Raw genomic sequence first — 27,261 nt, 5'->3', positions numbered from 1 at the left:
ACACGGTGAGCTCATGAGTGAAAGAGCGGGTGATTGGAGAAGGCAGCCAGGGAAGAAAAGGGTCAGCCTAGCATATGACAGCTGAGGGTGAAGAGGAGAGGGGGGGGGGGGGCTGGAGGTACCTGTGTGAGGGCGAATGGGTGGGACACCGGGCTGATGAGGACCTGACGCAGCTTCCCATTCAGGTCAGAACTCTCGATTCTGTCCAAGTGGGCATCTACCCAGAAGATCCTGCAGGATTCATTACCAGTTATTGCAGAATTCTTACACAATAATAAACTTTAAAGTCATTTACAGGACATACAGATATCTCAGTCATGCTTCAGCTAACCTTCGTGTGTCGTAGTCTAGTGTTAGGCCGTTGGGCCAACCCAGGTCTGTATTGATCAGAACCTTCCGGTCTGAGCCGTCCAGGTGAGATCGCTCAATCTTCGCGATGTGGCCCCAGTCAGTCCAGAACAGAAACCTGCAGAGGCGAGGTGAGCCTGATAAGCTCATGTCTTTCTATGGTACAAACAATTCTGCAACTATGTGATTATTCAGTGTACAACAATGAAAACCTCGTGCTGACAGTCAGCCTGTTTGTCTGCCTATTTCAGTGCAGTCTATTTCTGACTTTAAGAGCTACGGAGACCAAACATAACCTTTTGTTTGTCAGTGAAGCCCAGTGCACTCCTCTCTCTTACCCTTTGCTTGGAAACACTGCAATAGCTCGGGGTTCATCCAAGCTGTTGTTGACTAGGACTTTGCGGCTAGTTCCATCCAGGCGGGCCACCTCAATGGTGTTGCGCCCGGTGTCGGTCCAGTACATGTTTCTGGCAACCCAGTCCACAGCGAGTCCATCTGTAGTCTTCAGGCCCTGGCTGATCACCGTCTCCATGCCACTGCCATCCAGGTTAGCGCGCCTGAAAAACAAGTTAATGTTGGACGTTGTATGATAAGGGGCTACTTCAACTTTATTGTGCACAACCAGTGGCACAGTGGCGAACTTTATTCAAAATGTGTGCTTTACAAAATTAATATCTCAAAAATTAGCATTTGCACCTTATAACATCCAGGGTGACATCGGTGTAGTAAAGTTTCCCATCAACGCTGTCATAGTCTAACGAGATGACGTTGTGCAGCTCGAGCACCGGGACGTGTATGTCAGTGTGGTCATTGGTGTCCAGAGAGATTCTGCGCACGCTCACGCGGTTGGAGAAGAGCAGGTATGTCTCCGGAGAATCGTCACATGACCTACCATCTCCCTTGAGCAGAATCCCAGTGGGACAGGCGCAGGAAGTGCCGTTGGGACGAGGAAGGCACAGGTGTGTGCAACCTCCGTTCCTTCTCCCGCACTTATTAAAGCCTTAAAAGGACACAGGGTGACGAATTAGTGCAAAGAGACAGGAGCGCACTTAAAACAGGAAGACGCACATGCACACTTTGTATGTTGACATTGTTCAATCACCATGTGAGTTGAGAAAAATTCAAAAAGTCAGAAGTCAAGGAATCATAAAGATCTTTAATGTGACCTCCACTTCCCGTCCTCCAGACTCACCGAGTGGCTTCTCCCTGTCTACAGCCTGGATGTCCATCAGGCCTGGCAGGTTGGCTCGCACTGTGATGGTGTTGGCCCCAGAGTTCTTGTCGGCTCGCTGGATGCTTCGGCTCTGCCAGTCGGTCCAGTAGATGTGGGACCCCAGCAGGGTTAAACCATACGGGTGTTGGACTGGAGTCACAAGGGTGCGGCGGTTCTGCCCATTGAGGTCAGACGCTTCAATGCGCTGCAGAGGACCAGTACCACATGTGGGATCACCACCATGACTTCATAACGTCTGACGCTTTCATGCTCAAAGCTTTTACATCTTAGAAAACAGCATTATTAGCTTTTAAATCTTTAACTGTGACTTGTATCCACTTTATTTTATTCTTGGAAGCATTTAATCACCTCAGTGTGTGCATCAGCCCACAGTAATTGAGAGCCAGCCATATCAATGGCCAGGCCATTAGGCCAGCCCAAGTTGTTACTGATGAGCACCACACGGTCTGAGCCATCCATCGCTGAGCGCTCCAGCTTAGCATGCTCTCCCCAGTCTGTCCAGTACATATATCTGGAGGACGGGAAGATAAAGAGAACACAGAAGATGAAGTAACATAGAACAACCAGAGATTTGCTTTAATTGACTATACAAGGCCGTCAAACTATCAGGCTCACCCCATCTCGTGGTAGAGGGCGATTGCTCGAGGGCTGTCAAGATTTTGCCAGACCAAAACCTTCCTCATGGAGCCGTCCAGGTTGGCTACCTCGATGCGGTTGGTTCCTGTATCCGTCCAGTAGATCTTCCTGCCAACAGCATCCACTGCTAAACCATCAGTCGTCATCAGCCCTACAGTGAGACAGTGAGAGATGAAGTCATGACACTCTGACGAGGCGGAGTCACAAGACTTTATACATGTAAGCCATCCTTCACCTGTAGATATGATGTCTTCGTGTGATATCCCATTGATGTTGGCTCTGCTGATTTTCTTCAGCGTACTGTCAGACCAGTAGACTTTTCCTGCATGAGGTGCCACACATGCAAACACATACACACAGCTGAGGACTTTATTCCTACATCGGTTATATTTATGAAACAAAAAAAATTAAGAAGACATACAAACCTTCTTTGGGGTCAACACCAATGGCAATAGTATTTTTCATGGTGCTATTGATGGCCAAAACCACATCAGCATAGTAGGGGATGTCCAGAGAAACCATCCTGATGTCAGTCCTACGTGCAAATATCAGGAAGCTGCTCATGCCTGCACACAAAAGGATCACATATCACAGCGTCTTCCTGTCGCAACACAAAAAGCGGCTGACATACTTTTATCTTCTCGGTCCTTTAAAAATTGATTTTCCTTATCGGATTTCCCTTTGAGATGGACATGTTGTTTAAAGCATTTGTTTCAGACAGAACACATTGTAAGATCTTAACACACGCTTGTACATGTTAAACTTTTAAACTGTGAAGTGTCGTTCTTTTTTTTGTTTTGTTTTTTACTAAATGTTACTGAGATGTAAACAGAGTTTGTTTTATACCAGGTGTGCAGGTCTTTCCATCCGTCTGCAGGTTGATGCCAGTGGGGCAGGCACAGCTGGAGGCTTTGGGAGCAGGCGCCAGGAGACAGAGGTGGCTGCAGCCTCCATTATTCACCGCACACGGGTTATGCACTACAGGTGGAGAGGCAAACAGACTCGGGTCACTTCCTGTCCTACTTTCTAAGTCAGCTTGAAAGCAATGAATGGGAGATGCATGAAAGAATTTGTGTGTGTGTGTGTGGGGGGGGGGGGGGGGGGGGGGGGGGGGGGAGAGAGAGAAACCCACAACAACATTGGGGAAACAAACAGAAAAACCCTTCTAGCCACCCAACAGAGCCAAATACATCCCCGAGATCAGACAGGCTTCACAGGCTCTGTTCTCTCAGCCAATGATCTGGGTTCAGTTTACCTGTAATTCCCTAGTGTCAGTAGATATATTGGATGTGAGCTCAGAGAAAAGCCAGCACACATCAGAGAGAAGAGCTTCCTTTGTGTAAGATACATATTTTTATTTGTATTTTTGCTGTGTACACACTGCAGCCTTTATACCTTTGTGCCTTTATAATGAAAAGATGATTTACACTTGAAAAACGTGATGTGGCTTTTGACATCTGACTGGCTCGCCCTGCTTTGCACTTTGGCTGCTTTAGCTAACGCTAAAAGAACAAGGCTGGCTCACAAGTCGGCACCCTGCAGTCCCATTTGGCTTCCTACAAATTCCATCAATTAGCTAGAGCAGGGGCGTAGATTTGGCATGGACGGAAGGGACATGTCCCCACCAATATCCAGCGATTAGTAAATTGTCCCCACCAATAATTTGATCTGTTCGAGTAAAGAAAAACAAACCCGATAGAAAGAAAAAAACGATCTGTCACCGTCTCATTCACCCAGCGGTGCAGAAAGAGTTAAATTACGTACTCTACTGGAGTCCTATATCATGTGACAAATATGGCCAATGTGATTGGCTGTGCTTTTCAGGGAGCTCTGTTTAGTTTTAGCAGCGGCAAGCCTGCGCTGCGAGGACCTGCAAGGAGGAGAGGAGGATGGCTGCAAAAAGAACCTGGATATAAGAAAGTATTTTTCAAAGAAACCTGTAAGTCACTTAAATTCAAGTTCACTCATAAAATGTGTCCGTCATAATAACGTTACAGGCTATGCTAGGCTTTGAATAACGTAGAGGCAGCTCTGCCATGTTGTAGCTCGGACAGAGGTGACGAGGCGAGGTCACAGGTGACTTACTGATGATTTGGTGCTATAGATTAACTAGTATTTATCATCATAACAATTGTTAGGCTGCTGATGTTAATTGATTCATTAGTGTATATTTGACAAAGAATCTGAATTGACATGTCTCACTTTTTATATGGCACGAATCAATGTGTTATTTTATCAGGTAGCAATATGTCCTAGTGCAGTCAGAGGGGAAGAGCCAGGGCCAAAGGTGACGCACATCAAGCACATAGTAATAATTTTAGTCTGAGGATAAAACGCACGTACTTAGGATGAAAGATACTTCAGTGATCTCAGAAGATTAAAAAGATGGCTAAGGTCAACAATGACTCAAATGAGATTAAACAATGCTGCTGTATGCCATTTCCACCAGGAGAGACTAGACAGTATAGATGTAAAACAAATAGGCCAGCAGTTTATCTCAGTTAACGAGAGGAGAAGGCATGTGTTCGGCTCCTTCACATAGTGGACACTGAGTTGTTGTGTGGGTCACCAGTAGTCCATGTCTTTTGCTGTAACAGTAGTCCATGTTTAGAATAAAAAATCCCAGCTCACTGATTTGATCGGGGCAATAGTGTGGCTAAAATGTTGCATAATTTTGCTGAGAGATCTGTTACTTTGTGGTAATCTTAGACGAGTAGCTTTATGGACAAAAACCACCAGGTCATTAAGTGTTCCCTTAGTGCTAATGTGTTAGAGATGTTGGTGTACTATAACTGAAGTAATGTTGTCCTTAAAGTCATATTCTTTTATTGTCATGACTGTATTTGAAGCTATTTTTATTTTTGTATGATACCTGATTTATATGGAATGTGGAAGTAAACTAAAGCCTAAAATACTTTAGTCAGTCATTTGTTTAATAGTAATTTAACATTATATAATTCACATATAAAACTATGAATTGTAATTTTAAATGGCTTAAAAGCATGTAGAATAGCATATGTAGGCAAATATATTTCTCCCTTTTTTTTTTATCAAGAAGCAAAGACAAAAAGGAAAAAAAAAAAAAAAAGAAACGGCAGGGTTTGGTGGTTGAATCATCCGTCCCCAGCAATGCCAAAACCAAATCTACGCCCTTGAGCTAGAGGTTTAACAGTATTCAACACTGTGGTTGTAAATATCTGTTTAAAGCTGCAAGTCCAATTCTCCTTCACACACAAAACTCTATGCTTTAGTGGACAGACACACACCTGTCTCACGGTGTCGATGGAACATATGGATGTCCATTAGATTCTCTAGGTTTTCAGCCAGTGTGTGGCGCCCCAACCCGGTGAGCTTGTCAGCGCTTTGAATGCTCTTGGATTGCCAGTCTGTCCAGTACAGCTTGTCCTCATGTACAGTTAAGCCAAAGGGGTGAGGCAGCTGAGTCCCAATCAAAACCTGTGTGCAAAAACAACAGCAGAGGTCTGATGAGCTCTTTTAGAACATGTCTGAAAAGGCATAATCACACACACACACACACACACACACACACACACACACACACACACACACACACACACACAAGACTTGACACATTTTCGTACTTCAAATGTTTTCTCAGAAAAAACCTAACACCTTACCTGTCTGTCAGAACCATCAAAGTTGCCATATTCAATAGTTTTCATGCCAGCATCGGCCCAGTACAGGCGTTTGGTCTCATAGTCAATGGCGAGCCCATTGGGCCACGTCAGATTGGATGAAATGATGACAATTCGGTTGGAGGCGTCCATTCCCGCACGCTCGATCTTTGGGTTGGCCCCCCAGTCAGTCCAGTACATGAAGCTGAGGAGAAAGAAGGAACAAGTTAGAACTCCATGTGTTGTCCAGGTTCACAAGCTGTTTCTGTTTAAATGTCATCATCTTACCCTCCGATCGGATCAACTACAATGTCCCGCGGTCGGTCCAGGTTCTCCCATATCAGGACAGTCCGCATGCTCCCATTGGCATTAGAAACCTCGATACGATCAGTACCTGACACCCAAAAACACGAGCAGGTTAAATTGAGGAGCACTCCCTGCTGAGCTGGTCAATGAAGAAAATGGATATAAAATGATATTTTATGTCAGAATACATGAAATGAGACTTTTTACCAGCATCAGTCCAGTAGAGCTTGTTGGTCACCCAGTCAATTGCTAAACCTGCTGGACTTTCCAGACTGGTTTCCACCACCACCTGTTTTAAAAAGAAAAAGAAAAAGATCAGCTCAGATCCATGCTGACAGTTACTGTTTACTGCTTTGATGGCAATATTTTCATGTCTGTTTTATGTTATTCTGTAGTAAACCTGCAGCAGTGAGTTATGAATGTGCTGAAGGCTCCTACATTCTACAGAGGATGACCAGCTGCTGCTCTTTCACCTCAGTCCCAGTAGATGGCAGTAATGTATAAACCTAAATCTGCTGCCGTCCTCCTCTGCTCCTTTTTTAAGTATGGGCCAGATGAGAAATGACGAGACTGCAGTACTGAGTTCAGTCAACCTGCAGGTATCACTGACCTCCTGCTTGGTGCCGTTCCACAGTGCTCTGTTGATGGAGTCGGTGGTGACGTCTGTCCAGTAGATGTAGCCGTCTTTGGAGTCCCAGTCCAGCGCCACGGCATTGCGCACGTCAGCCAGAGGAATGACATCATCGGACATGTCCTCTGTGTCGAAGCTGATTCGTCGGATGTCCGTCCTTCGGGCAAAAAGCAGGAACTTGTCAAGACCTGATTAAAGACCAAAGGTCTTCTGTCAGTCTTCTAGGTTCAACAGTGGGGTCAGCATTAAACACAGTAAAACAGCTCTACCACAAAGACATGTAACCACTGATTAATATCACAAATCACACCCTCTGCATTAACATAATTAAACAGAGTCATGAGAATACTTTTTATTCAATTTCAAGCAGCATGACTTTACAGTGGGGAAAAAAAATGAAAACGCTGCATTTTAGCTCAAATTTTCTTCAGCTGCTCAACCATAACATGCACTTGAACTCACTTTAAATGTTCCCTAAATGAGATCTCACTTTACATGCAGTAGGTGTCTTATAATTGTCTGCACAGGCATTTTTCATCTGAAATTTTGATTCCTCTGACAGCCTACACCTTAATCGTGGGGCTGATCAGATTAACCATGTGTTACAGGATTATTTTCTCTTCATTAGTGTGAACACACGGTTCATTAGTCAAAACAGAAGACAGAGCTTTTTTTTGTTGTTTTTAATTTAAGATTCCAAATTATTGGCTATTAAAAATGACTTTAGTATGAATAGATGCCGCTAAAAACTACTATAATATTAATATAATATTAATTATAATAATATAATATTAGCAGTATTTCTGTACTTTCCACAACAAACAGTGGAGGAACTCACCAGTGGCACAGCTGTAACTGTCCACCTTCTTGAAGCCGGTGGGACAAGCACAGGTGTACGTCTTATTGCTGGGGAGACACAGGTGGCTGCAGCCTCCATTGTTGGTGCCACAGCGGTTCCTGCCACCTAGAGAAGAGACAGGCAGACACAACTCAGTATATCACATGTAAAGTGGTTCAAAAAATAAAAACCCCTCAAATCCACTTTCTCCTCAAACCCAGGGCAACAAAACAAATAGTCACACTTCCAAAAATGTCTGCCTCCTCTTTCATTAAAAGGTCACAGCGTGTGGGCTCTGTTCACTTAGGTTCTGAGTCGGCTTTTCTTTTGTTCTGATCAGACATGAACTCACATGACTTGACTAAATCTTGTCTAAAAGTGCCTGACCTCCCCCTGCCAGCACGGAGGCAGCTCACAGTTCATGTTAGTGTCGGGGCTGCTGCAGTATTTTATCAGCACGTTAACAAAAACTTTCTCTTGGCTGGACGTCAAGTTCAACACGGTTTGTTAGCAAAGTCTTTGCTATCATGCTGATGAAAAACACACATCAACTGGCCGGTTCACGGCAGGGTCTTGACACTGGTGCAACAAATCATTCTATGGTGGGGTTCGCCACTGTGTGAGGCAAATTTTTCATTTCTGCCTGCAATGATATCCTCAGATAAGTCTCCCATTTCTGCCTTCAACTAGCTCATCTTCCTTCCTCTAATGCTGATATTGTGTTTGATGTTTTGTTGCTCACCATTTAGCACATCATCTACTGCTACAAGCTGCAAACTTGGATACTTTAAAAAGAGAGTCATTGCTCCCAGCCAGTCACTGGCAGATCTGAAATAATGGGAAGTAAACATATCCAAATATAATGAGATTAGACTAGACTCCTTCCTTTTGCTTTTAACTCAAGCTGAAGCTATGTACAAAAGAGCTAGCACAGCTTCCTGTTGCTGCTGTGTGTTACTGTCCGATCCATAAACCCAAAACTGCAGTAACAGTCTCAACTGAGAAAAACCTACACAGGTAAAATGCAACATAATCAATACAAGATCAATGCAATGTTTTCTGCTGTTTCACTGTGATGCTATTGGTTGTTCTGATTCAAGCTGCTGCTTTGTGACCTTGCAGAAAGTTGCAAACAGCTGTCAGCTGAAAAACTAATAATTCAGAGAGAAAAATGTGAAAAATAGTCTATTTAGTTTGTGTATCTGCAACCCATCCCTAGATAAGGCCTTTATTTAACCAGACAAAAACCTTATTGAGAACAAAAATATCATTTTCAAGTTTTGTACATATGTAACAAACATCAGTCTGAGTATCCAGCTGTTGACCCAGCCCGATACTGACCTGCAGGCTGCCTCTGTGGGTGCAGTGTGTGGATGTCCATGGGAAAGTGCAGCTTGTTGCGGATTATCTCTTGGTTCTTTCCTGTGAATTTGTTAGCGCTGTTGATGCTTTTGGTGTGCCAGTCAGTCCAGTAGAGGCTGTCCTCAAACACTGTGATGGCAAATGGGTGGGGAAGGCCTAAAGAGAGACAAGAACAGAGTTTAGCAAGGCGACAGTCCACAATGACATTTATGCAAACAAAAAAAAGGAGAGAAAAAAGAACCCCCCCAAACACAGAAGCTGAGTTTGTCACATTTATAATAAGCAAAGTAATGATTCAATGAAGTTTCAGTCCTAACACAAAGAATGGAAAGCGCACATGCTACATTTGGCCTGTTCCACTAACTCTCCAAACATCAGAGCTGTGGGCTTGGCTGATGTCATATCATCCCCATTTTAGAACTGCTTTCAATTACACTGCCTCAAACCACTCTGTAGTTGGTTAAGTTGTGGCAAGAGTGTCCAAAACCAGAGGCGCTTCGTAGGTTTTCCATACATAATGTGACTTTTCCATCCGGAAACTGAATGTAAGAGAACACGCTTAAACCGGATCAGACTGATGCAGACTAGTTTTGCTCATGTGTCCACAATAAAACTTTACTCACAGATTTTAAAGTGAAAATTGAACCAGGACAGGATATGTGTGAGATTTCTGAAGGAGAGATCGATGCCTGCTCGATGTCTAAATGCTCTTTAACATCTTTAACATTGTTTTTGTATTAACAGAAGTACTCTGGCAATAAGACAAAAAGCTTGCCTTTTTTTCTAACTAACCACTCAGATTCACTGCTTAAATGGAAGATTTTCCTTGAACATCTGCGGCTGAATATTTAAAAATCAAAGTTCAAGCATAGCTGTTTGACGAGGCTTCATCTCTTTGTTTGAGAAAAGCCTCTTCAAAGTTCGTCAAAGCAGAGAAAAGAACAAAGAGAAAATGCAAATGGGATAATCAGTCGTGTCATTTGTTGTTCCAGTCCTCCTTGATATTAATGTTTACACGTGAAAGCTAACTGCTTTTATTAAGGTTGGAAAAATTTGCTCCAAGGCTTTAATTCTGTGGCTATTTCTGTTCCTTACACGAATAGTTGATTTGTGGGGAACCTGTGCAGATATGTCTCCTGTGGGAACATCACACTAGGGTGACTCCTCCACACTTGTCCAAATCAATGTTCTTTTTCTTTCACCAGCCTTAATCTTCCTCCAGCACAGAAGCCGCAAAGCCCAGTCGGATGGGCACACCGAACGGATGGAAAAAGTGCTTTCTGCTGCCACACAGAGCTGCAGTGGTGTGGCGAGTGTGCTGGCGCACAGCTTTTAAGAACAGCGTTGCTAGTTTAATGACAGTGTTGTACGGCACAGCAGAAATGTTAAGTGGTAAACGTCAAAAACTGGAGCGAGATCACAGCGATAATAAGCCACAAGGATCAGAGTATCTGGGTGCGTTTTGTGTGACTGTTCGATGAGGTTTATTCAAGAAAACTGAACAAAAGAAATGAAATAAAATAAAACAGCACCTCTACATTTGCCCTCGTCTCTTCTTTTCAAACAGGTCCAGGTGTGTGTGTGTGAAATGATAGTGGCTCAACGTGTGTTTTCTGATCTTATCTCAACATGAGGGAGACAATAGTACACCCAGTTCCCTCCTCTTAGTCACCAACATCTCAATGATTGTTTTGATATGATCAGCTCATTCCTTGTCATCTCTGCTCCTGCTCCTTTTTTGTTCTCCCCAGGACAGCTGCAGGAGCAGCTGTAGGAGGACAGGGCATCAAACATCCCACCAAGCCTTCACAGCTATGTCCTCTTTAACACACGTGGCACCTCATATTCCTCTCACAGCTTGCCTGAATATGTCTCACTTCCTGTTATAGGTCACCAGCAACACAGCAAGGCCTCCGGCTGGACAGAACGCTGGTCCATAGTGTGATGGGAAGTTTCAGGGTTAGGTTTTTCCAAACAAACAAAAAAAGCTATAGTGATATTAGGAATACCACTTTAATGCATTTTATCTGTAAAGCTGAACCATATTATAGCAGAATCTGGTTTGTCTTGCTGAAACAAGTAGGGCCATTGGTTAAAAAGACATCACTTGGACAGCAACATATATTGCCATGTGCACTAATGCATATCAACACAGATGGATTACACAACAGTAGGAAATACATTTCCTTACAGTAGATGTCTTACTGAAAGTGCTGCAACTAAATTTAATGATACAATTCTTCCACTGTTATCGTCTTCAATACCATGTGTCAACACTGTAGAGCAGCTACCTGAAGGCCGATTATCTTGTTGTGTTATATCACAACTGTGTATGACTGTGGATACTGTGCCTCCACTGAAAAGAAAGCTTCATATCAGAAGTGCTCGACTTCCCGAGCCTGGTTCTGCCCGAGTTTTCTTCTTGACCGTTCCTTCCCATTGTCCCTAAGTGCTTGCTCATAGGTAACTGTTGGGGTTTTCTCTGCATTACTGTTGGGTCTTTACCTTACAATTTAAAGCACCCTGAAGTTACTGTAGTTGTGATATAGCGCTATAGATATTAAATTTAATTCATACCTGTGAACTAAAGTGCTGTCCACAGGGGCCATTATTTCATAGTTTAATTTAAGTCTACCTACATATACCCTATTGGGTATATTAAATGTCCAGTCTTCTGCCATACAGCATTGTGCATTTGTCGAGTCCAGACAAAAAATATAAACACTCCCCCACCAGCACACAAGTATGCAATACCCTATCTCTTCCTGTTCCCTACCTCGTGGTGTACAGGTGTGCAGACAGGATAGTGGTGATTACCGTGACAACCGCCTATGCTCCAATTCCAGTTACAGAGGAGCTGGCAGAAATCCAGATAGTGTACACACACACACACACACACACACACACACACACACACAGAGAACTATAGGTTCAGAGAGATAAATGCTTGTTAACATTCCTTGACGTAGTGGCTCAGAATGTAACCATGCACACACTCAAAGACACACACAAATGTCCTATTTTGTCCTGTGTGTTGTCTGAGCAAACAGAGGCTGTGGAGGAAGGACAGGGCCAATTACAGCCTTTTATCCTGAGAGCACACATCATTAAGGAGAGCTCAAAGGGCTGATGGTGTGCACATACACACATATACACACACACTCATCAAACAGTCCCCCTGCCACTCTCTCTCTCTCTTTTCAAACTCTTAAACCCTCTTCATCATCACTGATTCCACACTTTTTAGTTCATCAGCGGAAAAAAAATCCCCAAATTGAAAGTGACTGTCAGCTGAGACCTGCACTCATCCTGATTCAACTTGTGTTGTGTAATCGCTGCAAATTGCCTAACCTTTATATTAAAAAAACCCAGCAAATTTTGAATCTCATGTCCTATAAAACTGTGACTGTCCAAATGCTTGCGGACTTTAGAGTCCCACCCATAAATCTAATAAGCTGGTGTGTGTGTGTGCATGTGTGTGCGCGTGAGTGAGTGAGTGAGTGAGTGAGTGAGTGAGTGAGTGAGTGAGAGAGAGAGAGAGAGAGAGAGAGAGAGAGAGAACCCTGCCTGCTTACACTGCAAGAGCTCCACTTTTAGTGTGCATATGCACTTCTCAGTTGGAACCAAGAACATAAACAGAGCCACACATTTGGCTTTACGTCGTCATTTATAGATTGTGTGTGTGTGTGTGTGTGTGTGTGTGTGTCTACACTTCAGCGGTAACCACATGTGCTCTTTAATGGAAATATGTTTTTGATTAACGCCACATGGCATAATGGAGTAATGAGGCATCAGCGTGCTACATCCGACATCCATCCCTTTGTTTACCGCATGTGTGTTTCTTAGCGTGAGTGTGATAATTAATGAAAATTGAGAATGAGAGCCTGAATTCCAGCCAGACCTCTGCGCACCACATACAGCATCTCTTCTGTTTCTCCAGCCTCTCTCAGAGCTTTTAATAAAAAAGAAGAAAAAAGAATCCTTCAGCAGCTTGTGAGGTCATATGAATTATGAGCAGTATGTGAGTCATTCCAGTTTGAAGAACTCCTTTAAAGACTTGTGCATTATCGATCCTATTCACTCTGGTGGCAAAAATGAAAACTTTTTGAATCTGTTGAAGCTTGAATCTACTGTTGAGCTTCTGGTCCAAACATAATTTGTGTGTTTTTCACTTCACATGTACTTACACTTGGCAGTTATGTTGTCTTAACTGCTGAAATTAGTCACTCGAAAGTGCTTAAATGTAAAACGTTGCCATCCTTAAACCTGGTCACTTACAGAGGAAGAAGAACCAGCCACAGCAGGAATAAACAGGTAAGGAGCTGAAAGCAAGGCTGCTCAAGAGGCCCATCATTTTTGGGTAAAGCTTTTGACTTTGCAGCCCCACTCTTTAGGCAACTAAGCTAGCTCCAGCAAACGTGTGTAACAGTCAAGACTAGGAGTGTACCTTGGCTGATGACGGCCTTGCGGTTGCGTCCGTCCAGGTCAGCTCTCTCAATGACATGGTGCTTGGCATCCACCCAGTACATGCGGCGGCCAGCGTAGTCTATGGTGAGGCCGTTGGGCCAGAACAGGTGTGTGTCTGCTATGACACGGCGGTTTGAGCCGTCCATGTTGGAGTACTCGATGCGAGGTGTGTTACCCCAGTCGGTCCAGTAGATCTTACTGAAAAGAAAAATGGGGCAATCACGCTCAGTTTGTTTGTTCACAGCGGCAGACTAGATGGGTGTAAATTAGCTGATAGTGATGGTGTCCATTAAAGACAAGAGGCAAGCAGACGGCTGTCAGGATTCTAGACACAACAGATGCCTGATTTAACAAGAAAAGTCTCCTCTGTCCTCATCATTCATGTCCTCCCCATCAGCATTCATCTGTTCTGTCCGGGCTCAGAGGGAGGATACACTCTTTTTTAAAATATAATTTTCAATTATCCCATGCAAATGAGCAACCTAATAAGCTGAATGAGTTTTCTAGCTTTATATTTCTCTGGGGGTTCATCCAAAACTCTCTCTTGCCACTGCAGCTCATGAAAGCTAGGAAGAAAACACACTTAGCTGCTGCCCCTTTCATGAAAGACTTGTTCCACACAGATGCTTGCCTGTGGGTATGGCTGTGCCGCCAAACGTTAATCCCTGCTCTGCTGCTACACTACAACTGGGACACATCCAGAGGGGATATGTATATATGAGTGTGTGTACATCTGTGGTGAATTATAGACTGCATGTGCGTGCGTGTGTTTGGACTCGTACCCCTCTATGGGGTGCAGTGCAATGGCTCTGGGCTTCTCCATGTTCTGCCAGATCAGTACTTTGCGGTGTGTCCCATCCAGGTTTGCCACCTCAATACGGGACGTCCCAGAGTCTGTCCAGTATAACTTGTCATGGATCCAGTCTATGGCCAGTCCACCTTTAAAAGGAGAGAAGAACATTCTGAGTTTGGTTTAAGTATGAACCAATATTTTGTTACTAATGTTACAAGTAGACACAAGCAATGCATACTCTTTAGCTTTTTCAATTTGCTTTGTCTGATAATTATTTGTGTAGCTGTTAGTTCTTATTTTTGAAAGTGTTCTGCTGGTAGAACATCTATCATCTTGCTAATAGTTAATCTAATAAACCTTCATCACCTATTATAATGTCTCTTTTTATAAATCTCAAAAAAAAAAATCCAGTGAACAAAGTCAAAGTTGTGGATTTACTGGGATCAAGGTGCAGAACTATTTCTTGATGAGTGGGTTGAAGGACCTCTGTTGGACTGAAGCCAAATGGTGTGAAAAATAATAATAACAATAATAATAATGGATTGCATTTATATAGCGCTTTTTGAGACCCTCAAAGCGCTTTACAATTCCACTATTCATTCACTCTCACATTCACACACTGGTGGAGGCAGCTACAGTTGTAGCCACAGCTGCCCTGGGGCAGACAGACAGAAGCGAGGCTGCCATATCGCGCCATCGGCCCCTCTGGCCATCACCAGCAGGCGGTAGCTGAAGGGTCTTGCCCAAGGACATAACGACCGAGACTGTCCGAGCCGGGACTCGAACCGGCAAACTTCCAATTACAAGACAAACTGCCAACTCTTGAGCCAATTTGCATATCATACCAGTCGCGGCAGATGGACGGCCGGAGGTTTCTTCCTGTTAAAAGGGATTTTTTCCTTCCCAATGTTACCAAAGTGCTTACTCATAGGGGGTCATATGATTGTTGTTTTTTTCTCTTTATGTATTACTACCTTACACCTTGAGCACCTTGAGGCAAGTGTTGCTGTGATTTGGCGCAGTATAAATAAAACTGAATTTAATTGAATTGCTGTGTAAATAAACTGAATTCATAACAATTAAAAACTAATATAGATGGGGACTTTTTAAGCCAATTAAACAAAACTATTAGGCAAATTACTCCTTTCCATGTTTTTTTTTTTTTTCTTTCTCTAAAACCGACTCATACAACCTGTTCAGACATCATCTGCCTCTCAGGTTCAAACGCTTTAGCTAGCAAGACATTGTGGTGTCACTAGTGCAGCTTTAAAACCAGCTAAATCAATGTCATGATGTAGCAAAAAAATCAAAACAAAATCAAGAAAGGATGTAGCAGCAGATTTGCCTTTGTAGCCTGACTGTAATCACAGCTAACCTCTGGTACAGCGAGAATCACGATACTACTGTATCAGTAGAAAGAATAAATCATGATTATGAAATAAAAACTGCATAACTGATACTACTAGGACAAGTTAAATACATAAGATACAGTGTGTTAGCTGGTGAGTTGTAAGCCTGTCAGGCTAGCCTTTTCTCTGTTTTAAGTGATTATGGTAGGCTAAGCTAAATCTAATATGACTCTAGCTACATGCACAACACGTGTGCTAGATGATGATCCTTTTAACTTTAAAGAAAGCAAATAATGTTTTTTTAGAAAATTTAGTGGTGAAAGAGATTAAATATGACAGAATAAGACAAAATGTAACGAACACAAATATGTATACAAAAAACACAGATTGAAATAGAAAAGGAGGGTCAGGGTTAGAAATAAAGGAACCAGAGAGAAACTATAAATTAAAAAGACAAGAAGAAAGCACCAAAGACTTTCAAGTTTCACCAGTATTGATGTTATGTTGCTTAACTCATTTATGAATAAGGTGATGAATGAAGTAGAGTGGGGCAGAGTATAGTTGGACAGAAAGCAGCAGAGTCCAATAAATTGGAAACATGATAAATGAGTCTGTTGTCCTACATCTGAACCTGCATCCCATTAGCTGTTGTACCCACCTGGGCTCTCCAGACCGGTGGAGACGACCTCCTCCACATTGGAGCCGTTGAGGTTAGCTTTCATGATGCGGTCCAGAGTCACATCTGACCAGAAGACTAGTTCAAGACTATGATGGAAGTCCAGAGCGATGGCGTTTTCCAGGTTGTTGAGCAGCAAGGTGTACTCGGAGCGATGTGGCAAAACCTGACGGATATCGATGCGGTTGGCAAACAGCAGCACTGGCTCGGGACCTAAAGGGAGGAAGAAAGAGGGACATGAATGGAGTTGACGTGTGTTAAAGTGAAAAGGAGAAGCAAAGGTTAGCAGGTTAAAATTGGCAAGTAACTACACACAAGAGAGATAAAGAAAATTCAGTTAGGACAAAAGGTCACTTTAAATGAGACAAAGCATTAATCTGACTGGATATAAAGGTCTGGGTTGCAGCAGCTGTGTGACAGACATGTCTGACCTGCATTTAACTCTGGACCGCAGCAGATTGATGTGCTGCTGCACCAGGCCTGCCCTCTACCTATGCAGCATATCTAAATCGAGTCCAGACCCTCCGAATGAGGTGACCTCAATGCAAGTCCAAGACCCGGCAACAGAGCAGCGGATATAGTTACTGCTGAAACACGTACAAACACTATGCAACTGTACTTTTATTAGAAGTCAAACCACGACAGCTCTCTGCGGTCACATGTCAGGGATGAAACAGAGTCCAGTCATTCGTACCCAGAGCTTTGCAGCTGCGCTTGTCAGGTCGGAGCTCATAGCCCTGAACGCACCAGCACTGGAAGCCCCCCTCTGTGTTGGTACAGCCCTGACTGCAGTAGCCTTCTTCAGCACACTCATCCACATCTGGAACAGACCACAGAGACAGAAGAAGGGAGGGGAGGGACATATAGATGTTGGTGTCTTATCTCCCACAGTATTAACAATGTCACACATTGTGCAGAAAGGGAAAATTCATTGATGCTTTTGGAGCATATGTACATCATTTTAGTTTTCAAGCCTTTATCTAAATCAGTTTCACAACATGCATGCACACTAACTGTTGGAAGCTGGAAAAAATACATCGAGTAGATTTGAATGTATCTTCATGATTTGGAAGTTCTGGCAAATAAAATGTTTAGCTAGTGGCAGAAATCCAAGATTATAAGAAGACCAAACAGTCATCAATAACTTTCCAGCCCAAAGAGAAAATTCTTGTGAAATTCCAGCGAAATTTCTTCATACTTTTGGAAAACAACCCTGCTAACAAATTGCAAAACTGACTGACTGGACTAATGAACTTCAATCCCTGGCCGTATTTAGGAAGTTAAAGGCAGGACAAGTAGAGCAAAGTTGTAGTTTTTATAGGTTTGCTTAATTCACTCAGTCAGGATCTGTATTCTACTTTCAGTTTTGGGTTGGTTGCTTATTTGTTGATTCGTTTTCCCCAGACACCTCTAATTCAGTTGATAGCTTGGAGTCTCTCTGTACAATTTAATCATCTATGCTTGGCAAAAGAAAAGGCTTAGCTTAACCAAATTATATGACTGGTTTAGTTCCTAATGTGTAAATTATATTACCAATTTCCAAAAGACCATCTTCAGGCTATAAAAGAAGTGCACGTTGAATGAGTGGAGTGAGGGAGTAGAGTTGTAGCAAACTGAGAACAATTCTTAAAGCACTGTCACATGTAGGAAGTCAGTGAAGCTATCAGATGTTTAACACAAAGTAGCAACTGGCCAATTGTCAAACTCTGCAGAGGTCATGAATATTAACACTTGCTACAACCTGCTCACTCACTTTCACTCTGCTGTCTCTCTCTCCAACACACACACACGCGCAAGCAAGCAAGCCAGTGTTACCCTGGCAGGTTTTGCCGTCGTCCATCAGTCGGTATCCAGTGTGACAGGTGCACTGGACCAGTCCTCTCACCATCTGACACTTCTGGGAGCAGCCTCCGTTATTCTGGTTACAGTTGCCCTCGTTGGAGCGTGGCCCTGCGCACAACACAGAAACATTACAGGAACATAAACACAGCATCCTAGCTCAGTATAAATACAGCCGCACACTATAAAAAGTGTCTGACTCATCTACTGTTGGGCCTTAAAATATTTTAGACACACAAGCAGCTAGGCCCGTGGATGGCGATGGCAATCAGGCTGGCCCAGGTCAACATATACAGTATAAACTGCTGTTAAAATTTATGTGAGCATTTATTATACACCCTCAGCTGTTCCAATGGTTTCTGTTGACAGCTTCATCTCACCGAGTCAGCATTAGGACTACATTTTACCTTGATGAAATCGGTATTTGTATTTATAATGGCAGACCAATAAATGTAAAAAGTAAAGAGAAGACACAGAAACATCCTTCAAACATGTTACCAGTGTTCCATAATTTATTGTAACAATAAAATAAGATCATTTCTACAATTTAATATTATCTTAGTAAGGACTCATATATAACTTCACATAACAAATGTTAGGTAAATCTGTTTATCATTCTTGTGTCTAAAGAAAAAAAACTATCGACTGATGCACTGGATACCAAATGTCGTCATTGCTATCTGCCTTTAAACTCTTTAAACTATTATGTAATCGTCATATTGGTGTCCAGATGCCGATGTCACCATTCTTACACTTACGGCAGTCATGGTGTGGGTGTTCATCAGTCCCGTCACCACAATCATTAACCTCATTGCAAACCTTCCGCAGGCCTATACAACGGCCATTCCCACACTGGAACTGATCAGGGGCACATGGAGGACTGTCTGTGAGGAGATACAACACAGATCTGATAAGTGAAACACTTTTCTACGCCATATTTATCCAAGTAGTTCTCCCTTAAATATCTAAATAGTATGTGCTATGGTTGTGACAGTCAGTTGCCTGCCATGTCTTTAATTCCCTGTTGTGGTTTAAGTCCCATGTATGTACGTATTTAATGTTGTGTGTGCGTGTGTACCCTATGTAACATGCAAGCATGAACAACAGGTGACTGTGCATGGACTATGATGCACATAAGCAGGTTTAAAAATGACACAATGGATTTGAATAGATCATTAAATATGAATAAAATGGTGTGATGAGCAATAAAAGAAACATTTCAGGTATTCACAGGTTTCCTGCAAAGCTGAACTTCTTTATCGCCATGCTTCCTTTTATTGGTGGATAGTATCCAAAAACAGAATAAAAAGTTTCCATCTAGCTTTTTCCCCCTCGCTGCCTGTTCACTGTTATTTTAATCACAATACACAGGCCTGTCTCTGCGGTTCGTCTTTCCACAGCACAGTGAAGGAACAGACCAAAAAAGAAAAAAAAAAAACTGAACTTTTTTCCTTTTTTTAAAATGCAACTGTGTTTCCCAACAGAGAAGTTTCTCAGCAGAGGGCTGTTCAGAGCTGTTGTCATGGTTACTGTTGAAGCTTGTACTATTTTTAGCGGCTGAAAACAAGATAACAACCAGAGCCTTACCAGTTTTCTCACAGCCCTCTTCATCGCTGCGATCCGAGCAGTCGTCCTCGCCATCGCATCTCCATGACAACCGGACACAGCGTCCAGTTCCACAGCGGAACTGGTCGGCCGTGCACATGGACGTGGCTGCAGGAGACGCACATAAACATACATATTACTCTTATAGTTTTAGATCAGTCATTAGGACTTCAGTCATTATGGGTGAATGCTTTTTTGAAATAATGACGGAAAAAGAAGAAATGATTAATTTTTAACTGATTTGTTCATTAATTCTGGACACCGGCTACTCACTGCAGTTCTTCTCATCTGAACGGTCGTCACAGTCGTGCTCGCCATCGCACCTCCATGCAGCATTGATGCACATCCCGCTGCTGCACATGAATTCCACTGATCTGCATGGCTGATGTGAAGCTAAATAAACACACATATATATAACTGATTTAGCCTGGAGTTATATATAAATCTAAAAAATATATAAAAATATACACAAACTGTGCAGGTTACAGGTCCACTTCCTTGCTATAGCAAGCATGAAAAGGAGGCTCGTTTTTAATGGTATGACAGTCTTTGAACATCCCTGTATTATAACCACTGGTAAGTCCAGCTGTTTAATTTCTTATTAAATAATCACCTTTTTGAGTCATGCCTTTTGTGTGAGACTTGCATGTTTTAATTTGATGAGGGCCAAGAAACATGTAAGATGCTGTCTCAACATGTGGGATAAAGTTCTAAAAATCCTGCATAGTGACGACACAAAGTGAGACTAGCGACAGCGGATAGGTCACCTTAGCTGTCAGCGGAGTTCTTTTTTTGCGTATTTGTACTTTACTTGCACGCCACAAATGCTCAGTAGCGCCTCAAGGTGGTGCTTTTCTTCATTCCTGCTGTATTCAGCTACAGTCATACAAAGACACTGATGGAAATTTGTTCTGCCACAAATGCAGTGCCACACAGAACTGACATGGTACAAATGCTGTCAAGTACTGCATAACAAAGCACTAGTTCACTGTCAGAGCACCTTCTCTGGCTAAAGTAGCCCTCTTATTGTTTCTCCATACTTCCGAGAGGTCGTTCTGCAACCACAACTCTGCAAATATATCAGCAATCACAGGTTCATCGACAGATAATGACACATACTAACAAGCATTGTGGTGTGTTCAGGTTGACCAAATTTCGATCCCATTACCTTTTAGTCTATTCAGATCAGGTCTCTTTTGGTACCCTTTTGTTTATTTTGGAAAAGTAAGTCATCTACAAGTTTGCACCATGTCTGATCCCACTTATGCACCTTTGAAGAGTGAAAGTTTTGTCACAAGATCACAGAATAAACATTTTTACTCTATCTTCTCTGAGCGCATTCCACATACCTAAACATATATTACTTTTCCCACATATAGTAATTAGATCTGCTTACTTAAGCTGCTGCATGATCATCTCTAAGCGGAGATCATAAATGTCCCACCTTTAAATCACCCACCATCATCGCTACATGTGATCAGATCAAAGTGAAGCTCAAACTGGCAGCAGATGACGACGGAGGTGGATGAGAAGATTAAAGCTGAATCAGACATAAGCATCTTAAACCCTTCATCCGTGTGTGAGCGTGTGTGTATTTCTTCGACGCGTTTCCTCATGACAGGACGAGTCGGCTCCCATCGAAGCTACAGCAGGCATGTGAGTCAAGACAGTTTCTAGCAACGCTGTGCAGGCCTGTCAGCTGGGCAAGAAACGATCAAAACAGCAGGTGGCTTTCCCACAAGAGAGAAGCTGAGAGAGAGAGACTTATTGGCCAAGGGAATTAGCGTGGGACACCAACTAACACACCGACACCCGCGCACACACCCAAATGATTCATCCCCCCTTTTCTTGTCTATCTCTTATTCTCTCCCTCGCGCACACATGCACACAAAAACAGCAACTGAGCTCTTTCATCTGCTCAGCCACGCAGCCCAAAGCGGCATCAGTGGTAACGAGGCTTGCAAGTGTGATCTCTTTTGGGTGTGTGTGTGTGTATTCACATAAGGGGGAGAGAGGGAGTGAGAGAGAGTGTCGACTTCTCTAACAAAGCGCCCTTCATGTGTCTGGAGAGTCCGTGCCAAGGAATGCTGTCTGAGGATGGGCTGTCTTATGCCTCTCAGAAATGCCTTCTCTGTCTAAGTGTGTGTGTGTGTGTTTGTGTACAAACTACAGCATAAAACAGAATTTACTAGGACTTAAATTACTAAAAAGAAAAAAAGAACGCTCTCGCCCTGAACCATTCTGAGTCAGAAATAAATAAATAAAACAGCAAGAATAACAGGCAGTGTGAGAGTGAAGGACAGCCACAGGGGACACGCAATCATCAGCGAGGACCTGAAACAAACCTTGAACAACACTTTGTTCATTTAGATCTGTTATGTGCCTCTGTATTTCCTACACACAGTTATCTAAAGTATTTCTTAAGGTCTTTCTGCTGCCCCTTTTGTGCTTTCCCCCCCCCTTTCAAATACGCTTTGATGCCAGCTCAACTTTCGAAAAAAGTTCGACACTTCAAAAGTGAGGCAGCAATTAAAAAACCTGGATGTGGGAGGAGATGAGAGGAAAAAACAGAGAGCTGCTCAGTTGAATAATTTGACCTTACAGATGATCAAACGATGTTGCAAAACTTTGAAGCCGTGCTTATTGCGCTGCAGATAAACACATCAAAGTGGGGGGAAACCACTGGGCTCGAGCGCATGTGTCTGTGAAAGAGCTGGATGTGGTGGGCAGTTAAAAGATGATGAGCAAATGAACGTGAGAAATCGGAGACAAGGGAACAGGGAGGGGAGAAGCCGAGAGATTAGTCAGCAGCAGGCAGCGTCTCTGGAGCGAGGCGAACGAAACATGATAGTCTATGTCAGGACTGTGGCTTCCCTCTGCGTGTGTGTGTGTGTGTGGGTGCGTGTGATCGAGAAAGAGAGAGAGATACAGTGACAGCACAGATCTAACAGAGTGCTTTCCAGTTATGACACAGGCTGTCGAGCAACAGCTGTTCCTGAGCCCAACCTGCCATCAACAGAACGTCGGGATGTGAAATCAGCACTCAGTGTTTTACAATGAAGCTCAATTTTCGTGCAGCTACCAGAGGGCCTTTCTTACAACACATAAACACTATTATCAAAGAATCAGCTTTCAAGATTACAGACAGTGAATCAACAATTCACATTTTTTTCTTCTTCTGTAGAGTCACTTTGCATCAAATCCAATGGTAAAATACCCACCTTATCAACCTCAACTATGGCAAAAATGCCACTTCCTAACAGCTCTTTAGTGTTTCTGGGGACACAAAAACATCATGGAAGTGACAAGCTAACAGTAAATGGCTGAAAGAAAATGTGTATCTACAGTACTATATGACTCATGTGATTAAAACATACATTTGATAACCCTGCGCTTCTTTTAAGCTTCTCAGCGCTTTGGTTTCTGTCACTTCTGCAGATGGTCCGTCACATTCATGTTTCCCCACAAACACTTTAATTTTGTTTTGTGATTTTTTTCCCTCTTTTTTTTTTATATTTGTTGGTGTTTTCCTAAGTTGCGGCCCGTGTGACCTCTCAGGGCCACCATATATTTGGTTGCTTTGAGCAACAGGTGCAGGTAGAGCAGTGGTAGCTGCTGGCGGTGTGAAAGGTGTCACCTTGACCAATTTGAGTTAAATGGACTGAAACTTTATGGCTGTTTGTGGTTTCAGTACCTTCTGGGACAACTTCAGTGCAATTACACAAGATGTATTCTCACTTATAAATGGGAAATCATTTGATTCTTAGACAGCCATCATTTTCTGTTATTAGTATTAATGGACAAAAACAAATAATACTCAAGTCAAATTATCAAAATAACCAGTAGTTGAAGCAACATCAGTTACATGCTGCATCTCTTTTACAGATGTTTTACTGCACTAGGGCTGTTCGATATAAACTTTACTTTACTTTATAACGATATATATCGGATGACGATATAAAAACGTCTATCGTTTCATTTTACGCTATCATTTGTTTCGTGGTGTCGCAAAATAAACTGTTTACGGCAATATTTTTTCATCGTTTTGATGGTCACTGTAGTGGTTATATTAATTTCTTAAAGTTCTCTCTTTCTCTTATATTTTATATAACCACACTACGGACGGACAAGCGCCTGTTTTTATGCATTGTGGTTAGCAACAACGACAGTAACACCATCGCGTGTCCGCTTGTTTATGTTCTACATAAACCTTTCACAATAAAGCTCAAGATCCTGTTGAGATTTTTCAAAATAAACTGAATCACGTGAAAGAGCAGATTATTTACAGATGAGAATTAAAAAAGAGCCGCCAGATGCTAAAAAATAAATCTTAGACTCAAACGTTAGAACAGGCTTTTCCCCGTAGCATGCCGTGTAATAAATACTCACAACTTATGTCTAAAATGTATAGTTTCATGCATCGGTTAAAACACGGGACGATAGATGTCTTATATCGGGATATGAGATTTTGGTCATATCGCGCAGCCCTATACTGCACCATGCTTTAACTGTCAGCGTTCAGTATCTGAGCCCAGTTTGGAACAGACTCGGTCGGTGTAACCACTAAAAATGATGGATGTTAAACTTCCTGTTCAGATGAGCCTTTAATGTACTTTTAAACTCCAGCTGAACTAGTGCAGGAAGCTGTAACACATGAATCTGAGTTGCACTCAGAGGAAAGGCAGAGAATAAAAGGAAGGAGAGGGAAGAGAAAACGGAAAGAGCTTTGCCTTCATCCACCATGCACAACACAGTCTAGTGAGAGCCACGATCACTGGCAGGGATCCTAAGAAATGTTTATCTGTGCCTGTGTGTGTAATCAGATGACAGCAATTCTTTACACCAGCCGGAGAGGCACGATTGGTCTGGATCACCTAGCTAAACACTGAGTGCGTTTCCTGTCAAATCTTTACTTCTGCCCAAAACTTGGATTGGTGTCTAAGAAGTACACTTTTTTTTCCCCTGGAGGTTTGAGACTAGACCCTGACGTCTACAATGCTGCAGGTGTGTTTCTAGCTATGCGACGGGGAACTCACAGCAGTCCGATTCATCCGACCAGTCTCCGCAGTCATCATCTCCGTCACAGTGGTAGATGTCCAGGATACAGCGGCCATATGCGCACTGGAACTCCTCCACACTGCAGGTGGCTGTCATCACATCTGAAGCTGCACAGACACGCAGACATGTTAAACAGATGCTGGAAAAGATGGTGCAGCAGTTGGCTGTCGGAGGCACTTTGAAGTTTTGATGCTACTTTGCTGAGTCTGTCAGAAACTATACATGAAATGAAGCAGAAGCTCAGCTCTACATTGAGACAGTGAACACATTTACATGGTCTGGGGTAAACTTGTTACTGTGAGATCTTGGTTTACATACAGCTTTACTGGTAAGCATATTTGCCCCTTTCTGAGGCCACAATTTTGACTTTACATGCTGCAGTGTACCATCACTCTGATCTGACTTGAGTTATCGTGGATGATGCCCTACAAATATAAGCTGGCCTGTCAATGTGTCTACAAAACAAAGCTTGTGCATACTCTCTCAGTAACTTACGGCAATTTTCCTCATCTGATCCATCTTTACAGTCCGTGTCTCCATCACAGTACCAGTGCTCAGCAATGCAACTCCCGTCCGTGCAGCGGAACTCCTTGTCTGAGCATTTACGCATGTCTGCCATGGAAAGAACACACAGGCTCATATACTATTACAAATACTGTCGGAATGAATAAAGGCCTTGCATGCTCGGGCTTAGGTGAGCCTCTTTGTGTGTGTACCCACCACACTGTTCATCACTGTTGTCCCCACAGTCGTTGTCGCCATCACAGTGCCAGAGGCTGCGAATACAGTAGCCGTTTTGACAGTGAAACTCGTCCTCCTCACACTCCCTGGGAGCTATGCAGGCAGAAAAAAGTGACAGACTTCAGAACACCATATAACACAGACACAATGAAAAGACACTAAAGCTACCCTGAAATCTGGGCAACTCTAATTCTTTGAGTCAAACTAAGAGCAAAAAGCTGTGCAGAAAAAAAAAAAAGCCCTCCATAAACAGGCGGATCTTTCAGAACACTGCAGGTCTGTGACTGTGAAGCTTTCAGGCTGAATGTCTTGTTGCTCAATATGAAAATCTCTAATTTACACGCATTGCAACACAGTAAGCGATAAGGTTGTGTAAAGTGGTCTGTGTTACAGCTATAATAAATTTCCTTTTACAAAGCACATTTTCAACACCTCACAAAAGGCACAAAATAAAACCTTAAAAATAAAAAAAAACCAAAATTGGCTCTAGCTGAATACATGATGGTTAAAGTGGATGTTAATAGAGACGAGCTTTCATGGAAGAAAAAAGTCAAATGTTTGATTTATTACTCAAACTGCATAAAAGCCTTAAAATGATCGTTGCATTTCAACCTAAAAATACCAAGCTAACAAAAAGGCTACTTTCTTATTTGTTAGGAAACATTCAGAGAGGCTGTGAAGCTGCAACTGAAGAACTTTTTTTTTTTGTCTAAAAATCCAGGACTGGATGTGTTATTTCAAGCAGGAACCAGAAAAAGAAGCCAGCGTGAATGTGCCAAAAGCTGCCATTTCTCAACCAACTACTTGGGATGGGTTCCAAAAACGAGACGGCCCCCAAACACTCCCGTCCAACTTTACAGAACTGCAACATGTTTACAGCCTGGTACTAAAAAATAGTTTTGATAATCTGGCTTGTTCTGTATTACAGAGCATCCAAGAAGTTTGTGTTTCAGTCAAATTTTGGTATTTTATAGTCTGTTACTAATATAATTTAAAGTATGTTTGTCTGTGTGTTAGAACTGAACACTTTACTGATTTAACCCACTTTTATCTGACTTAGAGGCAGATTCTGAGGCATTATGGTTGTGGGCACACTGCTGTAAAGTTGCTTTAATGCATATTCTTCTAGTCCAGCTCAAATTTTGGATTGATTTCTTTCACCAAGCTCTAGCAGCATGCTTTATATCTTAATTACACATAGTGCTGGCTGTACATTAGGAAATGTTTCATTATGGAGTTAACCTTTAGACTGGAGATAAAAGGAACATTAGTCATTCGTACAAACAGTTGACACAACAGAGAGACAAAGTCACTCCCTCTTGTGAGAGTTCAGCCCTGTGACAGTGTTTTACTTTCATACCCTTTCATTTATCGAAACAACTGGTTCGCCTTGCTTCTTTCATCACACTTCCAAAGTGCCGCCTTCTACCGTTACTGCTGCAGTCGATGGCAAAGCACGGCTGGAGCCGAGCAAACAGGTTTGCCAAAGAAAACCAGTGATGTCTGGCCCCTGGCAGTAGGCAATCTATAATTTATCACTGCTGTGTGTGAGTGTTAGACAGTTACGACAAAGCAAGAGAGATAAGAAGAGACAAAAACAGAAGGACGCCCACAGAAGAGACGACCCGACAAAAAGGAAAAGGGTAACGCTCGTCTTTTTTCCACTGAAAGCTTTCATCTTTTCTCAAGAGTATTATAGCACCACACAAATACACCTGAGAACCACACTTCACTTCTCAGATG

The 27,261-nt window shown here is 42.7% G+C and overlaps 1 protein-coding gene across 3 annotated transcripts in view; it reads right to left on the bottom strand.

The window, feature by feature from the left end:
• lrp4 (low density lipoprotein receptor-related protein 4) overlaps positions 1–27,261 on the bottom strand; it is a 111,042-nt gene that overhangs the window by 7,660 nt on the left and 76,121 nt on the right. For all 3 annotated transcript variants that reach the window (XM_014414079.4, XM_014414080.4, XM_076885243.1), the window contains exons 4-31: positions 25,498–25,611; positions 25,273–25,389; positions 24,756–24,884; positions 19,993–20,112; positions 19,702–19,827; positions 18,873–18,998; positions 18,091–18,225; positions 16,970–17,095; positions 16,258–16,488; positions 14,240–14,396; positions 13,438–13,655; positions 8,970–9,146; positions 7,629–7,754; positions 6,770–6,978; positions 6,367–6,448; positions 6,142–6,247; positions 5,857–6,058; positions 5,485–5,674; positions 3,065–3,196; positions 2,644–2,784; positions 2,454–2,540; positions 2,198–2,369; positions 1,931–2,093; positions 1,541–1,766; positions 1,045–1,348; positions 687–905; positions 332–466; positions 123–231 (exon numbers count right to left, since the gene is read on the bottom strand). In XM_014414079.4, the coding sequence (XP_014269565.2) occupies positions 123–231; positions 332–466; positions 687–905; positions 1,045–1,348; positions 1,541–1,766; positions 1,931–2,093; positions 2,198–2,369; positions 2,454–2,540; positions 2,644–2,784; positions 3,065–3,196; positions 5,485–5,674; positions 5,857–6,058; positions 6,142–6,247; positions 6,367–6,448; positions 6,770–6,978; positions 7,629–7,754; positions 8,970–9,146; positions 13,438–13,655; positions 14,240–14,396; positions 16,258–16,488; positions 16,970–17,095; positions 18,091–18,225; positions 18,873–18,998; positions 19,702–19,827; positions 19,993–20,112; positions 24,756–24,884; positions 25,273–25,389; positions 25,498–25,611 (4,379 nt within the window). The remainder of the gene's footprint in view (positions 1–122; positions 232–331; positions 467–686; positions 906–1,044; positions 1,349–1,540; positions 1,767–1,930; positions 2,094–2,197; positions 2,370–2,453; positions 2,541–2,643; positions 2,785–3,064; positions 3,197–5,484; positions 5,675–5,856; positions 6,059–6,141; positions 6,248–6,366; positions 6,449–6,769; positions 6,979–7,628; positions 7,755–8,969; positions 9,147–13,437; positions 13,656–14,239; positions 14,397–16,257; positions 16,489–16,969; positions 17,096–18,090; positions 18,226–18,872; positions 18,999–19,701; positions 19,828–19,992; positions 20,113–24,755; positions 24,885–25,272; positions 25,390–25,497; positions 25,612–27,261) is intronic.

This window comes from Maylandia zebra, linkage group LG1 (assembly GCF_041146795.1).
Source record: "Maylandia zebra isolate NMK-2024a linkage group LG1, Mzebra_GT3a, whole genome shotgun sequence".
Lineage (NCBI taxonomy): Eukaryota > Metazoa > Chordata > Actinopteri > Cichliformes > Cichlidae > Maylandia > Maylandia zebra.
Note: the sequence above shows the minus strand (reverse complement) of the source record. Positions and strands in the feature narration are given on the sequence as shown.